Genomic DNA, 19825 nt, shown 5'->3' with positions numbered 1-19825 from the left:
TCCTGTCAGTTGTTGGTACGATCTTCAGTAGACACGAAGTGGTTCACCATCCTCACTCGAAAGTCTTTCATCCAGGTCGAGGAGAATTACTCAGTGAAGGTGAGGAGTTAGCCATGTTGAGCTTGATAGTTATTTATAAGCTCAACACTTTTGGGTGGTAGGCAAACTAAGAGTAGACGGTATGTGAATAGTGGTCAAAATGAGTGCAGACCAACTGGGAGTAGACCAAACAGGAACTTTGCTTAGCACGAAAGTGGAACTTCAGCGTCCACTAAATGGGAGTAGACGAAATGGGAATAAACCGTAGGAGGTACTGGTGAGATCTGGACCCCTGCTGGGTTGGACTGGAGCTGGTGGATGGAGTCATGGGGGATGGTGTCACTACTCTGTTGGCTTTCCAAATAGCATATTGTTACAAAAAATGCTATGAATTAATAGATTCATCCATAAATCAAAAACAACAAATACTATCATCTTGTAAATCACCAAATTAAAACTGTATATAATGACAAACTTTGCAATTTGATACACCAGATCAATGAAAAAACAATAAATATGAAATTCTGCATGACATGTCATGAAGTCAGAAATCCAACTTTTTTTGGGGGGGGGGGGGGGGGCACAATTTGAATTTTTTATTTGTATTTATTTATTTTTTGGAAACTACAATTATGGTGTCTCCTGTCACCACTGTTGAGAGAGTAATATTACAAATGCCATTTAAATACTTTTATTAAATTACTTACTTTTATCTGTATTCTTTATATATTAGTGAAGTTGTCAATGTTATAGGTTTTGGAAAGATGTCTGCAATAATTCATACTGTTACTCAGTCCAGACAGCAAATAGAAATACATTCATCTGACCCATTTTCCATCTTGTGCACCCACGGCAAGCAACTGTATTAACTTATGTGTTCATTGCAAAGGCAACAAAAGCTTTAATATGCTATTGTCTTCTGAGTTCATTAGGTGAACACATGTTTTTCAGAAGTTAGAAGTTTCCAAATAGTTTTCTTGAGTTTACAGTCACTGTGAATGCAGTAGAATATCTTATAGAAGTTGCTGCCACCTAGTGGATGGTTACTGGATGCTGGACTGTTGATGGATTAGGAGCAGGCGTAGTAGTGAGCGAGAGACCAATTGTTTTCACACAGAAGTGTAATCAGAGTACACTGTTAAACTGGAAAGTACAGTGGTTATACTTTAAAACTCAAATAACAGTTATCTCTCCACACAACCCTACAGAAAGAATATGGTATTAATTTAACCATAACATTTAAAAAAGCAAAAACATGATGGTTGAGTGAGGTACACAGTGAATGAGGTCAATGAGAGTGAGAGTTTCAGCACAGAGCTGTTTTAGATCAGAGAAATAAACTATTAGCAACAGTTACCCTTTAAAACTCAAATAAATGGTCACACTGATGTGGGCACTACTTCTTTTACTCTTAACATATCTGTATGGTTTTAAGTACAGTGTGTAATATGCTGCTATGAAATGTATTTAAGGTCGTTTCATTTCATCACGTGATTCCTGGTGAACCAATAGCGGCCTCCATACGGGGATTCAGCGGAACAGCAACAGACGGACCGTCGCGACATTTTATATCAAGAAAAAAAACACGAAGTCGTGGATAATACGTTATTCATTGAGACTTTTTAATCTAGCCTTACATTTCATTTTGAAATGCGTTTAACGCTGCAGCTACACGTTAGCTAGCAGTAGCCGCTGGCACTGTTTATGTGGGCGAACTAATATGTCCCAGATCGCCGTTTTTCTGAGATAAATGTAGATGGAGGTGGCCGTTAAAGGTAGGATTCGTGTTATCCAGAAACTATCACATTCTCTGATCCGAAGCATAGATAAAGATCTATCTTTGTTCTTTTAACTGGTGTTTGGCAACAAACGGAGTGAGGTGGGAAACATAAAAATCACGGTTGATAAATAGCAGTACCGCCACCTAGGGGATTGGAGTGTGGATCAGAACGGTTTCTGTACAGTCAGGTCCACAGGATTTTTCTAATTTCTCCTCAGTACGCCACCAGAATGGAGTTGACACATCAAGATGTGAAATGCAGATTTTTTTTTTTTTTATGATTAGCACTTTGTTTTTTGTCAATACAACATACAGAACATAGCAAGGCAGTGAAAGAACTGTACACCACTACGCAGAAACAAAAGAAAATTAAATAAAGTATTAAAATACTTAAAGTATTAAATAGAATAGTAACAATACATAAATAATGATAACAAAAAATATAATAAATAAATACCCAGTGAGGGTGAGAGCACTGCAATTATCAGTGAGAGTGAATCATCAAAAGTCGTATCGAGTCCTTGGTTTAAGCTTTGGCGTAAAAGGTTCCCTTTTTTGGGGGGGGGGGGATTTTTACCTAAACCTAACCCTTACCTTAACCCTAAATTTTTAGATTGAAATTCGCCATTTGGGGCCTGTACAGCTTTGATGCCATGATGCCCTTTATCTTGTGATAATCACGGCCCTTTATATCTCAAAAACCATTTAAGCCATTTTTAAGTACAACCTTTCCATCTTCAGAAGACATAAGAAATTGGGGAAACTGAAAATAAAGATTAAATCAGGGGACATGAACATTTCCAAGACAATGAATATGTTGGACTTTATATCATTAAGAAATACTAACTGTATGGTGCAAACTTTAACATGTGTTTATGAAAATGTGTAATCTCTGTTAAATTGCTTAAAAAGTTGTATAATACAGCAGCTTCAAAATCCATCATTTCATTGTTGTGCTAAAAGAGAAAACATCTTGTCAGACAGTAACATTGGCTGGTAATTTTGTCAGTATTAACTAAAATACCAGCCTTGCGCATTCATAAAGCAGAAGCACTAATTTAGAGTACTTTGTCATTGTTGGACTTGCGTGTTTGTGTGATCTTGCCATTTCAGGGAAAGCCAAGAGGAGGCACCTGAATTCTGAGGAGTGTGATGAACTGGGACGCAGTGGAGTGGCCAGTGATGTCCTTGCTCAACCCCAATCTGTCAGTCATACGCAGGGAACCTCTGACCCCAATCAGAGGCTTTACCCCAAGACACCCACCAAGCAACAGAAACGCGGTAATCTTAAGGAAATCATCTGGTGTCACACTTTTCACAATTCTGTAAATTAGAATGCACCTGTTTTTGAAGCTATTGCTTCTCTGTTTTTTCTCATTCAGGCTGTACTTCAAGAAGCCCCGCCTGGCGGAACAGATGCATCGACACCTTCTACCCCGTCACAAGAATCGTGAGCTCCAGTCCACAGAAACTGGATCAGGGCTGTTCCTCCCTTCAAGCAAATATACCCAATGGAGAAATTGTTTTGCAAGAACATCTTTCAGATGAGGAACTACGAATGATGGAGGAGGCTGCTGATGATACAGATGATGATGTTAGCCTTTTAGCTGTCCCTTTACAGCCAGAGTCTGAGAAAGAGATGAATTATCTAGAGGGACTGACCCCAGAGATGTTCGTGGATGATAATGAATGGGACCAAAGTGATACTAAAAATGGCTCACAGGTAAACAGTGAGGAAGAGGAGGTGGAGGCATTACCTGATGTTCACTATGGCCTCCTGGGAAATTGCAGAGACCTGATTGAGCCACAGGGTTGTGTAGATGATCTACCAGAGGAAGTGCTGAGGCTGGTGCTGTGTCTCCTCCCTGCGCGGGACCTCTACTCTGGTGTTATGCTTACCTGCAAAAGATGGAGGGACATTGTCTGTGACCCTAAGGTAAGACCAACCATGTCATCTCCTGATGACTCATCTCATACTCACAGTTCCCTCCAGCACTACCAGGTGCCACCAAAAACTCTAAAGACAGAATAAAGTAACATTACTTTAGCCTTTTTTCCCCCCACAGGTTCCTATAATTTGGAAACAAATTTGGCAACAAGAAATGTAATCATTTGTGTCAGATGTTTTGTGTATCTCGTTTTCCAGTTTGTTCCCTTCAAAAAACAATACTACCGATACATGCTGGAGGAGAAAGGCACCGTGGAGGAGATCAATTCCCTCCTCAACACCAGCGGCATAACAGGACCTGTGTCGGATCGCAGTGTCCGTTCACTGGTTGTGTAAGTTCCACAGTGAAAGGAAAACCGAACTTTGCTTTTACAGTTGATGCAAGAAAAAGTCGCTTTGCAGCTTTATATTTTGAATATGTAGTGGGACTTTGACACACGGTTTCCAGGCATATCAACTGTAGTTGCGATTATATTCTTTGGAAAGGTTAAACTTTGTTTTCATTGTTTACTGTGCACCTAAGCGTCAGTTTCAAAATTAATTAAAAAGCATGACTGGCACATACGTATGTTTGTAATAATAAAGTTTTTGCTCTGTTGTTTTGTTAGATTAATGGCTCAGCATAAAGCGGGTGAACGGGTGCAGCTGGACAGTGTTCTGGAGTGTGTAAAGAAACATCGCCTGTTTCCTCATGCTGAGGCTTCTATCAGATTACGAATGCCTGATATTCAGATGGATCTCAGTGTTGGAACTGCGGTATGACCCGATCACATAATGGGTTTGCATTGCAGAGAAGATTCTTTCTTTCATTTATTTAGCACAATGGAAATCACAATTTGCAATAAAAAAAAAGTGTGTGTGTGTGTATATATATATATATATATATATATATATATATATATATATATATATATATATAATACAATATGAGCATATTGTGCAAGGGAGAGTTAGAAGCCAAAGAGGCTTATCAAAGACCCACTCCCAAACAAAAATATCACAACAATAAACAAAAGTATTATATCAATTCACAAAGTATAAAACATTTAAACCAGTTAAAACCAGGTAATAAGTTGACATAAGTACTCATACAGGAGTTTTACTTTTAATCCACTTTTATATCTGTATAAAGTGGTGGATTTAGAAGATGTACTGTATTATTCCAAGATTTAACACGATATCTGATGCGACGCTGATAAGTTCTGTGGAAAAATAAATGCAAATATGAGGTCTGCCTTGTCGGATAATTATGATGGTTATGCACAAAATAATATTTAATAAAAAAAAAAAAGGCCAACTAGTATCATGAAGAGCTCTGAAGACAAATGTACAGGTCAGGAAGATATTTATATGAAAGATATTTAAGAGCTGCAATTTGAAAAACAAAGGTGCACTTGGAGCACAAGGTTTCGACAAAGTAGCTATTCGAACAAATTTTTTCTGTAAAAGAAACATTTTTTTTATATAAGATGCGAAGATGGTATTTTAATGTCTGTTAGTTGTCTAACCTAGTTTGAGTACTGTTAGATAATATCTGTACTAATTCCGTATTTTACGTGAGTGATCAAGTATTTGCTTTTGTCATTTGATTGGAAATCTCTGAAATCTGTTTAAACATAAGAGTTACGTTTCACTTCCATCACACATATGCAAGTTTATATACAGGGAGGGCTCCCCCCCCCCCCCCACCCATCTGTGAGAGCCAGTAACATGTAGACTAAAGTACACCCACTGTAACACCCACAGTGTATAAAAGTGTTGTGCAAGCTACGTTCTTGGTCCCTTCACAAGATGGACGCTGTCTGTAGGTTTCAACGTGACCTTCAGTAAATTCAAAATGAGGAATATATCAATGTGGTTCTTTGTAAGGGGCAGTAAATTACATAAAGAGCCGGGAGAAATTACAGTACAAAGATGAGCGCTATATTTGCCTGGCTATAACTTTTTAAAGTGCAGTTTTTTCACCTGTAGTCACGCTTTCAGAAACAGTCTGTGCATAATTTTAGTAGGGTGCAGCCATGATAATGTTCCCTTTATATTTTGTTTCACTCCAGCATCCCAACCCGTATGCTGCTATGGCCGTGATACTGCTCTTCAGTCAGACGGTCAGCGATGTGCGGTCACTGGTGTCTCTGCTCACAACCTGCATGTCAAGTGTGGCCATCACAGAGTACCTCAGCCACACGGGTATGATGCTGCTCGCGCTGCAGAGAAACGGCGTCAAGATAAGTAACAGGTAAAACCTCCAAAGTGTCTAAAAAGTAGGGTTGGGACGACTAATGAAAATAGTCGACTAGTTGAGTATCATTATTCATCGACTAGTCTGCGATTAAATTTGACATTGAATGGATTAAGCCAATTTCAAATAGTCATGGTGAAACTCAAATGTGACATTTTAAGAAATATAAGCACACAATCACAAATTCAAATAACAGCATTTAGCATGAAGACAATACCTGCATTCATTTACTAGGTATAGACTACTCCGTTTGAGCTGACTACCCTTTCTTCACTGAGCGAAGGGAGTGGTGGCAGCTTCAGCAGGTCTTTTCTTTGAAGGGATAACTGAACTTAATAACTGGCTTTCGACTAGTCAGATGTTAGCTAGTCATAGTTGACTGTTAAGACTAGTCGTCCCATTGCTACTAAAACGCACGCGTCACTCATCGTTTTTTTTCTCCCCAGCCACTGTGCAACATTGACCATTTTTGTTATTTGTTTATTTGGCTTCTACAGGTTGCATTACAACATCTACTATGTGCTTCACTTGATGGAGAACAGTTGTGTCAGTTCTGGTCACAACAGGTGAGATAAAAGCAGCAGTGATCAACCATTAGTACCGGTACCTCTTCCAGCCGACAGAGGAATGCAGTCAGATTTGTCACGTTTTTTGGATCACATCTTTGTAGTGACTTATGGCAAGTGTTGAGAGAGATAAAATCAGAATGTGCCCCACAGTGTTTAAATAAATGGTGAGATGCCAATATTTACTCAACTCTTCCAAAAAAAACTTTATAATTTTTTTTTTTTTTTTTTTTTTAATAAATAAATCAAGTAGAAGAGTTGACATCACCTCCACCCCTTGTCTTTTGGTTAATTCAGAGTGAAGAGAATCTGACAACCTGACAGAAATGCTTGTCCAAGTTTTTTTTTTTTCTTCTTCTTCTAAAGTGTTTTCGACTTCCACAAAGATTTAATCATGTTTTCAGATGGAAAACACACATCATGAGGTGGCTTGGTTGTGAGAACCACCGCTGCCACTTCCATTCACAACAAGTCTGAATGAGAACAAAATTCTGACTTTGACAATATCCTGTTATTAATATTAATTTATTTTGTACCTTTTATGTATTCATAATGCATTTTCATTACATGCCAAGTATGAATGGAGTCAATTTCAATTTATTTTAATTTATATAGCACCAAATCACAACAGAGTTGCCTCAAGGCGCTTCACACAGATAAGGTCTAACCTTACTAACCCCCAGAGCAACAGTGGTAAGGAAAAACTCCCTCTGAGGAAGAAACCTCAAGCAGACCAGACTCAAAGGGGTGACCCTCTGCTTGGGCCATGCTACAGACATAAATTACAGAACAATTCACAAAACGAATGTACAGAAAATGCTGTTGGTGCACAGGACAGGAGGGTCTCCAGCACAAATACCACCCATCTCTGGATGGAGCTGCACCTTAAACAGAGAGAAAAAACAATCAGGCATCAGAAAGACAGGAAATAAAGTATAATTTGTCAGCATCAAACAAGAAAAATAGGAAATACTAAGGTGATCGCTGGCCACTAGCCCTGAGCGTCACTAAAAGACACAGAATTTAGATAAAGTTGAGGCTGTGGCACGCTCTGTTTCCTAATAAAATGAATTAAGAGTAAAAAGCGTAGAACCATTCTATGCCAATATGCTAGCCATATAAAAGGGAAAATAAGTGTGTCTTATGTCTGGACTTGAAAGTCTCCACAGAATCTAACTGTTTTATTGACACAGGGAGATCATTCCACAGAACAGGGGCATGATAAGAGAAAGCTCTGTGACCTGCAGACTTCTTATTCACCCTTGGGACACAAAGTAGTCCTGCACCCTGAGAACGCAAAGCCCGGGCCGGTACATAAGGTTTAATTAGGTCAGCTAGGTAGGGAGGTGCCAGTCCATGAATAATTTTATAGACTAGTAGCAGAACCTTAAAATCTGATCTCACTGAGTCATTTGTATGTGTTTGTGTTATTGTAGCCTAGCTGAGCAGAGGGATTTGAGCTGATTGTGTTTTGAGCCGCATATGAACACAACTGTTGCAGGGAAATGAATGATGACTTAACTTTAACTAATTCAGTTCTATTTTGTTCATATACCTCAAATACACAAAATGTCTTTGTGCTTTTAAATGAGATATAAAAGATGAGACCCAGCTCGGAGAAACTGACACGGAGCTTACATTCTACAAGTCTAGACAGGAGATGTCTGCATTGATTTCATCACACAGTTCCACTGTACTTGCACACTTGTGGACACACTGCAGTTATCTTTTCTGTCTCGTTTACAAAGATCTGGTCATTTTAAACAGAATCGTATTAACTATTACTGTCAGATTATGTTTCTATTTTTAGAAATACGTAGGTCTGCTGTGGCTTGAGTCCAGTATTTTGGACCATTGAAATCCTACACATACGCTGTGACCTTTTTTTTTTTTTTCTTTTTTTTTATGGCCATCATGTGTGTGTTTGTGCTAGGCAGCCCCAGCTCAAGCTTACGAGTGAACAGCAGCGGATCCTCAGTCACGACATCAGAGAAGATCACGTGGTCAAAATCATAGCCTTTGCAGGTAGAGTAACACCAACACCAACAGTTGTGTCCAGCAGTACTGTAGCCACACCCATCTCACAGTCATGTGGGACATTCATCTACAGATGTGGTTATTCAGCCAGCTGTTTAAATTATACACCATTAGTTTTTGAGCTGTACCACCCTCTATGAGTTTCAAACACACACAACAAATTCTCATGCTTCCGGCAGGTACAGGGAAGACAACGACATTGATAAAGTTTGCAGAGAAGAGGCCACACCTCCGTTTTCTGTATGTGGCCTTCAACAAGTCAGTTGCTGTTGAGGCAACACGCCGCTTTCCAGTGAATGTACACTGCAGGACTGTCCACTCCATGGCCTACAGGGATATTGGCAAGAGGTAATAACACAAATTTTGCTGCAGGTGAACGGAAACAGTTTAGCAGTAGCCCAAAGTGGCAAGTGTAGAAGGTCCTGCTTGTTTTCTTGTGACTGGTAGGTTCATGCAGCATAATGTCCAGTTTAAAACTACATTGCTTATGTGTCTGTGCTGTTTTTGCAGGTATAAGGATCACAAAAAGCTGACCTGTAAACTCAGTCCATTCTCCATTAGTTCGATTCTGCCTGCAGGCCGCGGCGGCTATGCTAATTCCAAAGTTGTAGTAACAGTTCTCAATGCATACATGGCCTCAGCAGACCGGAACATTAGCGTCGACCACGTCTCTCGGAAAAACAGGGACGGCGTGAGCGTCGTCTTAAAACCTGAGGAGAAGTTGGTATGTAGTACGCCTGTTCTTGATAATGCATCCTCAGCGCTAACTTGTCTACTCCGCTTGCATAGCACATCATCGAATAGACAGAATTTGGGTCTACTTTTTTGTTCATGAAAGATGTACGTCAGAGATGCAGAAATGATCTGGGACAAAATGAAGGACCTCAGTAGTGTATCGGAGGAGAACAGCTACTGCATGACTCACGATGGTACGTCGATTTACAGAAACTGATAAACTGCAAGATGATTCTGCTGTTATGTTATCGGGAACACCTCTCTGGTATTTAACTGAGACCTTTACAGGTTACCTTAAATTATGGCAGCTCCAGGACCCAAAGCCCCTCCTCTCTGACCAGTATGATGTAATTTTCATTGATGAGGCACAGGACTGTACTCCAGGTAATCAGAATTCTCACACATTATTATGCAAAGAAATAAGTTTTATTTCCTTATATTGTTATGTGACTGGTTCTTCTGTTGGATCTCTGGCCTGCACGTTGTCAGTACAGTGTGTGAGTTTGTTTTTCCTCATTCTTGTCCTTGTTTTATCCCCTTTCAGCCATCATAGATGTGTTGATGTCTCAGAGCTGTGCTAAGATCCTGGTTGGAGACCCTCATCAACAGATCTACACATTCAAAGGTGCCGTCAACGCTCTCGACCTCATACAGCACACACACATCTACTACCTGACAGAGGTAGGTACACCAACACACACGGGGAAACACATACACAGGAGAAAAAAGTATAGTTATGTCCTTGAATTTTGTCTTCTCTCAAATCAGATCCTAGTTTATTGGTGGCTTTAAAAACTGATTCCAAATGATGCAGCAAAAACTTTTAATCAGAATGCAAGATTACAGATAGTTTTTTTTTTCCTTCTTCTTCTTTTTTAGTTGCCATATGTTGCTAGATGAAGCTTGCATCCAAAATCCTTCCGTCATATTCAGCTTTTGAGGGAGATTTCTTTAACAGATTGATTGAAGTTTCCCGCAAATTACCGGCAAAGCATGCTGAGTACAAAATAGCCCAGATTATACCCAGTTATGATTTTCATTAATGAGGCTATATTTCAGTGTGGGTTACTGGTTTTACCTTTTCTTCCTCGTGTTGACAGCTGGATGATTATTTGAGATCAGCGCTTGTCTTATATTTTATACATCCATCAGTTTTGTCCTAATTAGAAAATTTAACCATCATGCTATTATTTGCCCCGATCAGAGCTTCCGGTTTGGCTCAGAGATTGCCTACATAGGTAACACCATCCTTAAAGTATGCAAGAATGTCAAGAAGATTCTAGTAGGACAAGATGTGAAGGGTGAGTACTGCAAGTGGTTCGTCTTAGAAAATTAACAATAGCTCAGTTTACCGGCATGAATTTGCGTACTTGTGTCCGTGCCAAGGTGGAGTGTGTGATGAGAGCACAGACAAGATATTGACAACAGCGAGGAGCGGAGAAGGTCAAAACGTGGGCACGACGGCCATCCTGTCAAGAACCAACGTGACTGTGTTCAGCGAAGCCGTCCGACTAACCGATGCCAACCTGCAATGCCGAATCCACTTTATAGGAGTGAGTGTGCACACGTAGCTATGAAGACAATGCAGAAAGAACATCTCACTCCATGATCTGATTAGGCTTTGGAGCTGAGGTTCAGAAGCTGCCAACGGCTTCAGTATGTTAAAGTTGCATATTTAGCATCTCTTATATGGGAAATGTTCATCCAAAGCGATCAGGATTCCAAAAGCCAGATTGATCAAAACCTGTTTATTAAATTATTTCCTGCAGGGCGTCATGAATATTGGTCTGGAAAGGATCCTGGACATCTGGCAGCTGATGATGGGAGAGCCAACCTGTGAGTCTCAGAGACAAGCACAGGTGTTCCCACAGCATAGGCACCATACCTAGTCTATACCAATGATTTGTTAAAAAAAATCTGCTCTCCCTTCAGATGTCAAAGATTCCTTCATCCGCATTTTTGCTCGAAAGAAGAACGGCTACTTCAGCCTGAAGATGTACGCAAAAGAAACAGAGGATCTAGAACTGCAAAACAAACTTTCTATTGCTGATGCATACAGGAATCGAGTCCCCGAACTAGTGAGGAGACTCAAAAGTTGTCACGAAGACGACCTACGTAAAGCAGGTATGCACACACACACACGGACATAATTCAATTCAGTTTCAATTTAATCAGCTTATAAAGCACCAAATCATAACAAAAGCCGTCTCAAGGTGCCTCACACAGAACAGTTCAACATAAAAAAATTCAAATACATAATTAAAAACAGAAGTAAAAGAATTACAACATAAAAAACAAAACAAAAAAAAACTATTGAGAATAAAAGATCTGCATGAAGCCTTTTTCTCCTTAGTGTCTTTGGAGGGAAATGTATTAAATATAATGTTTTAGTAAAATTGTCCCACTTAAAACGAGACAAAACAAAAATCTCTACTTAACCTTATAAAGCCGTTTTCACAGAGTTTACAGCTTGTCACGATGCTACAACGTTGTCGAGAAACAGACGAGTGATCAGTTGACTTGTTTCTCTACCAAGTGCACAAAACTCAGATGTGGATTTTATTCCTGTTCCCTGACTAACACAGTGCTCCTGTGAGTGTGTTACAGTAGAAAGAGTTGTATTAAAAGTGCAGGTAGATACTTGTGTCTGCGCTAACGCCAGCTTCCACCAACCCATCAATGCTCGGTTGAGATCATTCATAGAACCGTGTCGGGCCATTTGGGAACTGAAGCGCTTCTTGTTTTGTAAACATTTATTCATTTCAGCACATCTTTAACAACATTTGTGTTTCAGGACCACCTTTGTCTTGTTTCAGACTTTATACTCGGGACGGTTCACAAGTCTAAAGGGCTGGAATTCGACAATGTTTTGGTCACAGATGACTTCATCAAGGTTCCCAATTCCAGGCATAATCGTCACCGCGGCTCTTTTTTTTCAATAAGTGAGCTTATTTATTTTTCTAATTGTTGAGTGCCAGTAAAAGAAGAGCTGAAATGTTTCCTTAATCAGTGTGTGAATAAAATTGATTCAGACGTGCATTAAACAGCTTTATATCTTCATCTGTTATTGATCTTATTTTGCTCTCCCATTATTCCATTTAACCCAGATTTCTGTAATGTTTAGAATCTTATGGCAAGCAGTGAACTCAGTAGGTGTTTGTTAATCTGCTACGTGATCCGTGTCAGGACAAACTGATTCATTTCATCCTGATTGTTCTTCTGGTTTTTCAGCCCCCTTCCAAAAAGGAAGGTTATGTCTTATGATCCTGCAGTCAGGATCAAGGTGCAGATCCTGAACTTTGATCCTGATGACTAAACTGTTAAGCAATACTGATAATAAACAAGCTCCACCCCTTGATCCAGATCTGCTTTTTAGTTTTACTTTGATACTGAAAGCAAATCACCGCACTCACAACCAAAAGATACCAGATCACCCAAAGAATATCTGCACACTTGGATCAATGCAAGTCTCTTTAATACAATGAGACTTGCATTGATCCAAGTGTGCAGATTTTTTTATTTTTTTTTACTAGTTTACTTTATTGAAATTTATTTGTAGTTTTGAGATATTCTGATTTATTAAAATAAAGTATAAATACATTAACAAATAAGTTCTAAATCCAAATCAGTTTCCAAAAATTACCTAACATTTAATATGGAAAGTTCGTAATTACAAAGGAGAGATAAATGAAATCATTCTTAATGTTATTTCCCGCTTGGATCACTTTGGTCAGAATAAATCCTTCAGCCTCCCTTAATTTCATCATGTTCCAGGTGATTATCCTGATGACGAGTGGAACCTGCTGTATGTTGCGGTGACGCGTGCCAGGACCTCACTGGTCATCACCAAGAGCATCTACAATATCCTCACCTTAGCTGGGGTAGGTCCTCTTGTGGACGGACGTGTTCACTGTGTATTCTGAGCATGTGGTGGTGGTGTTCATGTCGTAACCTTCTGGTGATCTTCAGGAATACATGCTGAAGCCAGCGATGCGCAGCGATCTTCAGGAGCAAGTTCAGCTCCTCCCCTGCTGCATCCCAGACTGTCCCAACTGCACCAGGCCGGACTCGGCGTTCCTCATGTGCAAACAAGAGAGGAAATTTGTAAGAAGCGAAGCCGCTCTTTCTAAAGCCTCTTGTTGTTTATTCATTGAGTTTTTCTGTAGCTTATTTTTAAGTTTTGGTCTCGTCTCTCACCAGATGGACATTACGTGCTTCGGGCGGTCCACTTTGCGAAAGGTGCGTGTGGACACGCATCGGGCCGTCCGTCTTCCTCATGACTGACGACGTTCGCTCAATGGATCCAGTACCAGACCGCCTACATTTTCATCACCACCATATGATACTGCCGCTGTTAATCTGATCTCGTTTGGGTTCCAAAACCTGAAAGGAAACTGCGTTCAACCATGGTGACTATTGATTAAAGAGAGACTGAACTGTTTTATAACCAAATCTCACTTTATACTTCGAGCAATGGAGAAAATGTTAACTGTGTGGTTTGAACTGTTTTATATTTGTATTTTTTAATTGTTATTGAGAGATAAGAGCGACTTGATATAAAAGATTTTGATTTTTTTTTTTTTTTTTTTTTTTTTTTTTTTTACAAAATTAAGTTTATTATTGGCTCCTGCAGAGCTTTGCGTCATTTCCAAACTATACTTCAGACATCTCAAAGAAGAATTTTTTGTTCCAGTGTTGCTGCCTTAATGTCTGAACTGGTCCAAAATCTCAGTGTGTTAATTTTTTTTGGTAAACTGTGGAATATTTATTCTGTCAGGAATAGTCAGAAAAGTATGTATGAAAATCAGTGGTGATAAGTGGGTGTGGCACCATCAAATGTTATCTGAATCCAGTGGAACCCCAATTAAACTCCCATGACAGCGGCCCAGAGTTTAAAAGTAAAAGTCTAACTTGGAGTGTTTCTATTCCTTGATCTTATGTCTGTATCCATTGCCGCTCAGACCAACATTTTTGATTGGTTGGCGTTAGCTGTATTTTTTTTTTTTTGATGTTTTGGAATTGTAGCAACTTCCTTGTTTTGACTTTGGCTTTGACTTGCCTGGTGTTGAGCACTGAGGCTTTTGTTGCCTTCCCTTCTCACAACTGTAACAGCTTGTAACGCCATCAAGTGGTGTTAGGAGCAATCACAGTTACAATCAACGTGGTCTGATCTTGTGATCAAGTTCTATGAGGAATGTTTTTTTCCATCTTTTCATTAAAAATGCCAAATACCACAAAAGTCCAGATTGGTAGATTTGTGTCGGCCTGTAAGTAACACGCACACAGCCCCCGTGCTGGCGAGAAAAGAGGCTGTTAAAAACATGCTTTGAAAAACAGCAGCTGGATAAAATGTGTGGGCCATTTCCTTCTGTGCTGGGCAATAGTTAATGTTGAGTATTTGCACCCCCTTTCTTCTTCTTAAACATGATAGATTTTACAGTTTAATTCTGTTTTTTCTTTTGCCTTTGTTGTGAGATGGTTGGAATCACCTAAGGATTCCCATTCTAAAATATTTAGGAGTTACGGTGTTAACAATAATCATAAACTACAATTTCAAGTAACCAATATTTTAAAATGGAAATGTTACTTTTAGTAACATCGTTAAAGCATCATTTTTAACAAAGCAAAAATTAATATATCTAAACAAATGCAGTTTTATAATTATTTTACAATTTGCCGAACATCTCTGACCCTCTTTAAGCTGTGTGATTTCTTAACTCGTGAGAAAATTGGTCGTCGTGGGTGAAAATTAAAGGAATTTGGAAGAGTGTTTGGCTCAGCAGCTGTGTGATAACAATGAAGCAAAAGTGAGCAGAGAAACATCTGGACATAATCAAATCTTTTCCCACCAGGAATCTGAATGGAAAGCCAAATCTGCTGCTCCCCTGCTTGCAGTAAGACCAGACAGCAGTTTCCCAATTATTTTGGCTAATAATCTGCTGTAAAGCGTAAAATGGAATGCAAAGTCATGGAGTTAAGTAAATACAATACATTTTTATATGGATTTTAAAACATCGTCCAGCATAGATTAATACTGGATAACTGATACCTCTTAATGTTGTACAACTGGCTCCAATTTTAAAAGTACTAAAAGCCACAATTGAGCGTGTTTTTGTCAATCAATCAATCAATCAATTTCATTTATATAGCGCCAAATCACAACAAACAGTTGCCCCAAGGCACTTTATATTGTAAGCCAAGGCCATACAATAATTACGTAAAAACCCCAACGGTCAAAACTACCCCCTGTGAGCAAGCACTTGGCAACAGTGGGAAGGAAAAACTCCCTTTTAACAGGAAGAAACCTCCAGCAGAACCAGGCTCAGGGAGGGGCAGTCTTCTGCTGGGACTGGTTGGGGCTGAGGGAGAGAACCAGGAAAAAGACATGCTGTGGAGGGGAGCAGAGATCAATCACTAATGATTAAATGCAGAGTGGTGCATACAGAGCAAAAGGAGAAAGAAACACTCAGTGCATCATGGGAACCCCCCAGCAGTCTAAGTCTATAGCAGCATAACTAAGGGATGGTTCAGGGTCACCTGATCTGAATTAGGAGCTGGTTCCACAGGAGAGGAGCCTGAAAGCTGAAGGCTCTGCCTCCCATTCTACTCTTACAAACCCTAGGAACTACAAGTAAGCCTGCAGTCTGAGAGCAAAGCGCTCTATTGGGGTGATATGGTACTATGAGGTCCCTAAGATAAGATGGGACCTGATTATTCAAAACCTTATAAGTAAGAAGAAGAATTTTAAATTCTATTCTAGAATTAACAGGAAGCCAATGAAGAGAGGCCAATATGGGTGAGATATGCTCTCTCCTTCTAGTCCCCGTTAGTACTCTAGCTGCAGCATTTTGAATTAACTGAAGGCTTTTCAGGGAACTTTTAGGACAACCTGATAATAATGAATTACAATAGTCCAGCCTAGAGGAAATAAATGCATGAATTAGTTTTTCAGCATCACTCTGAGACAAGACCTTTCTAATTTTAGAGATATTGCATAAATGCAAAAACGCAGTCCTACATATTTGTTTAATATGCGCATTGAATGACATATCCTGATCAAAAATGACTCCAAGATTTCTCACAGTATTACTAGAGGTCAGGGTAATGCCATCCAGAGTAAGGATCTGGTTAGACACCATGTTTCTAAGATTTGTGGGGCCAAGTACAATAACTTCAGTTTTATCTGAGTTTAAAAGCAGGAAATTAGAGGTCATCCATGTCTTTATGTCTGTAAGACAATCCTGCAGTTTAGCTAATTGGTGTGTGTCCTCTGGCTTCATGGATAGATAAAGCTGGGTATCATCTGCGTAACAATGAAAATTTAAGCAATGCCGTCTAATAATACTGCCTGTGGGAAGCATGTATAAAGTGAATAAAATTGGTCCTAGCACAGAACCTTGTGGAACTCCATAATTAACCTTAGTCTGTGAAGAAGATTCCCCATTTACATGAACAAATTGTAATCAATCAATCAATCAATTTTTTTTTTTATATAGCGCCAAATCACAACAAACAGTTGCCCCAAGGCGCTTTATATTGTAAGGCAAGGCCATACAATAATGATGTAAAACCCCAACGGTCAAAACGACCCCCTGTGAGCAAGCACTTGGCTACAGTGGGAAGGAAAAACTCCCTTTTAACAGGAAGAAACCTCCAGCAGAACCAGGCTCAGGGAGGGGCAGTCTTCTGCTGGGACTGGTTGGGGCTGAGGGAGAGAACCAGGAAAAAGACATGCTGTGGAGGGGAGCAGAGATCGATCACTAATGATTAAATGCAGAGTGGTGCATACAGAGCAAAAAGAGAAAGAAACAGTGCATCATGGGAACCCCCCAGCAGTCTACGTCTATAGCAGCATAACTAAGGGATGGTTCAGGGTCACCTGATCCAGCCCTAACTATAAGCTTTAGCAAAAAGGAAAGTTTTAAGCCTAATCTTAAAAGTAGAGAGGGTGTCTGTCTCCCTGATCTGAATTGGGAGCTGGTTCCACAGGAGAGGAGCCTGAAAGCTGAAGGCTCTGCCTCCCATTCTACTCCTACAAACCCTAGGAACTACAAGTAAGCCCGCAGTCTGAGAGCGAAGCGCTCTATTGGGGTGATATGGTACTACGAGGTCCCTAAGATAAGATGGGACCTGATTATTCAAAACCTTATAAGTAAGAAGAAGAATTTTAAATTCTATTCTAGAATTAACAGGAAGCCAATGAAGAGAGGCCAATATGGGTGAGATATGCTCTCTCCTTCTAGTCCCCGTCAGCACTCTAGCTGCAGCATTTTGAATTAACTGAAGGCTTTTTAGGGAACTTTTAGGACAACCTGATAATAATGAATTACAATAGTCCAGCCTAGAGGAAATAAATGCATGAATTAGTTTTTCAGCATCACTCTGAGACAAGACCTTTCTGATTTTAGAGATATTGCGTAAATGCAAAAAAGCAGTCCTACATATTTGTTTAATATGCGCTTTGAATGACATATCCTGATCAAAAATGACTCCAAGATTTCTCACAGTATTACTAGAGGTCAGGGTAATGCCATCCAGAGTAAGGATCTGGTTAGACACCATGTTTCTAAGATTTGTGGGGCCAAGAACAATAACTTCAGTTTTATCTGAGTTTAAAAGCAGGAAATTAGAGGTCATCCATGTCTTTATGTCTGTAAGACAATCCTGCAGTTTAGCTAATTGGTGTGTGTCCTCTGGCTTCATGGATAGATAAAGCTGGGCATCATCTGCGTAACAATGAAAATTTAAGCAATACCGTCTAATAATACTGCCTAAGGGAAGCATATATAAAGTGAATAAAATTGGTCCTAGCACAGAACCTTGTGGAACTCCATAATTAACTTCAGTCTGTGAAGAAGATTCCCCATTTACATGAACAAATTGTAATCTATTAGACAAATATGATTCAAACCACCGCAGCGCAGTGCCTTTAATACCTATGGCATGCTCTAATCTCTGTAATAAAATTTTATGGTCAACAGTATCAAAAGCAGCACTGAGGTCTAACAGAACAAGCACAGAGATGAGTCCACTGTCCGAGGCCATAAGAAGATCATTTGTAACCTTCACTAATGCTGTTTCTGTACTATGATGAATTCTAAAACCTGACTGAAACTCTTCAAATAGACCATTCCTCTGCAGATGATCAGTTAGCTGTTTTACAACTACCCTTTCAAGAATTTTTGAGAGAAAAGGAAGGTTGGAGATTGGCCTATAATTAGCTAAGATAGCTGGGTCAAGTGATGGCTTTTAAGTAATGGTTTAATTACTGCCACCTTAAAAGCCTGTGGTACATAGCCAACTAACAAAGATAGATTGATCATATTTAAGATCGAAGCATTAAATAATGGTAGGGCTTCCTTGAGCAGCCTGGTAGGAATGGGGTCTAATAAACATGTTGATGGTTTGGATGAAGTAACTAATGAAAATAACTCAGACAGAACAATCGGAGAGAAAGAGTCTAACCAAATACCGGCATCACTGAAAGCAGCCAAAGATAACGATACGTCTTTGGGATGGTTATGAGTAATTTTTTCTCTAATAGTTAAAATTCTCAGACTCTTTTTCCAGGCTAAGTGAAGATCTTCTAAATTAGTGAGACGCCATTTCCTCTCCAACTTACGGGTTATCTGCTTTAAGCTACGAGTTTGAGAGTTATACCATGGAGTCAGACACTTCTGATTTAAAGCTCTCTTTTTCAGAGGAGCTACAGCATCCAAAGTTGTCTTCAATGAGGATGTAAAACTATTGACGAGATACTCTATCTCCCTTACAGAGCCTAGGTAGCCACTCTGCACCGTGTTGCCACATGGCATTAGAGAACACAAAGAAGGAATCATATCCTTAAACCTAGTTACAGTGCTTTCTGAAAGACTTCTAGTGTAATGAAACTTATTCCCCACTGCTGGGTAGTCCATCAGAGTAAATGTAAATGTTATTAAGAAATGATCAGACAGAAGGGAGTTTTCAGGGAATACTGTTAAGTCTTCAATTTCCATACCATAAGTCAGAACAAGATCTAAGATATGATTAAAGTGGTGGGTGGACTTTACATTTTGAGCAAAGCCAATTGAGTCTAATAATAGATTAAATGCAGTGTTGAGGCTGTCATTCTCAGCATCTGTGTGGATGTTAAAATCGCCCACTATAATTATCTTATCTGAGCTAAGCACTAAGTCAGACAAAAGGTCTGAAAATTCACAGAGAAACTCACAGTAACGACCAGGTGGACGATAGATAATAACAAATAAAACTGGTTTTTGGGACTTCCAATTTGGATGGACAAGACTAAGAGTCAAGCTTTCAAATGAATTAAAGCTCTGTCTGGGTTTTTGATTAATTAATAAGCTGGAATGGAAGATTGCTGCTAATCCTCCGCCTCGGCCCGTGCTACGAGCATTCTGGCAGTTAGTGTGACTCGGGGGTGTTGACTCATTTAAACTAACATATTCATCCTGCTGTAACCAGGTTTCTGTAAGGCA

General features: G+C 39.6%; 1 protein-coding gene across 1 annotated transcript; it reads left to right on the top strand.

Moving 5' to 3' along the window:
* Nucleotides 1–1562: 1562 nt before the first annotated feature.
* Nucleotides 1563–13686, top strand: fbxo18 (F-box DNA helicase 1). Its single transcript, XM_034163442.1, has 21 exons — nt 1563–1814; nt 2933–3100; nt 3202–3755; nt 3966–4099; nt 4376–4523; nt 5822–6003; nt 6504–6572; nt 8506–8597; nt 8789–8957; nt 9120–9333; nt 9448–9538; nt 9633–9728; nt 9889–10025; nt 10549–10645; nt 10731–10897; nt 11114–11180; nt 11277–11468; nt 12161–12286; nt 13119–13225; nt 13314–13448; nt 13545–13686. Exons 1-21 carry the CDS (start codon nt 1796–1798, stop codon nt 13626–13628), a joined length of 3048 nt encoding a protein of 1015 aa, XP_034019333.1. The 5' UTR covers nt 1563–1795; the 3' UTR covers nt 13629–13686.
* Nucleotides 13687–19825: the final 6139 nt, after the last annotated feature.

Source organism: Thalassophryne amazonica, chromosome 22 (genome assembly GCF_902500255.1).
Source record: "Thalassophryne amazonica chromosome 22, fThaAma1.1, whole genome shotgun sequence".
In the NCBI taxonomy this organism is placed as follows: domain Eukaryota; kingdom Metazoa; phylum Chordata; class Actinopteri; order Batrachoidiformes; family Batrachoididae; genus Thalassophryne; species Thalassophryne amazonica.
The sequence above is the reverse complement of the archived record's forward strand: the minus strand, read 5'-3'. Positions and strand labels throughout refer to the sequence as shown.

Excerpts from the sequence above, each read along its gene's own strand:
- fbxo18 (XM_034163442.1), top strand. Across the intron at positions 9,334-9,447 it reads TAAAACCTGAGGAGAAGTTG|ATGTACGTCAGAGATGCAGA; the intron begins GTATGTAGTACG and ends TGTTCATGAAAG. Across the intron at positions 13,226-13,313 it reads ATATCCTCACCTTAGCTGGG|GAATACATGCTGAAGCCAGC; the intron begins GTAGGTCCTCTT and ends GGTGATCTTCAG.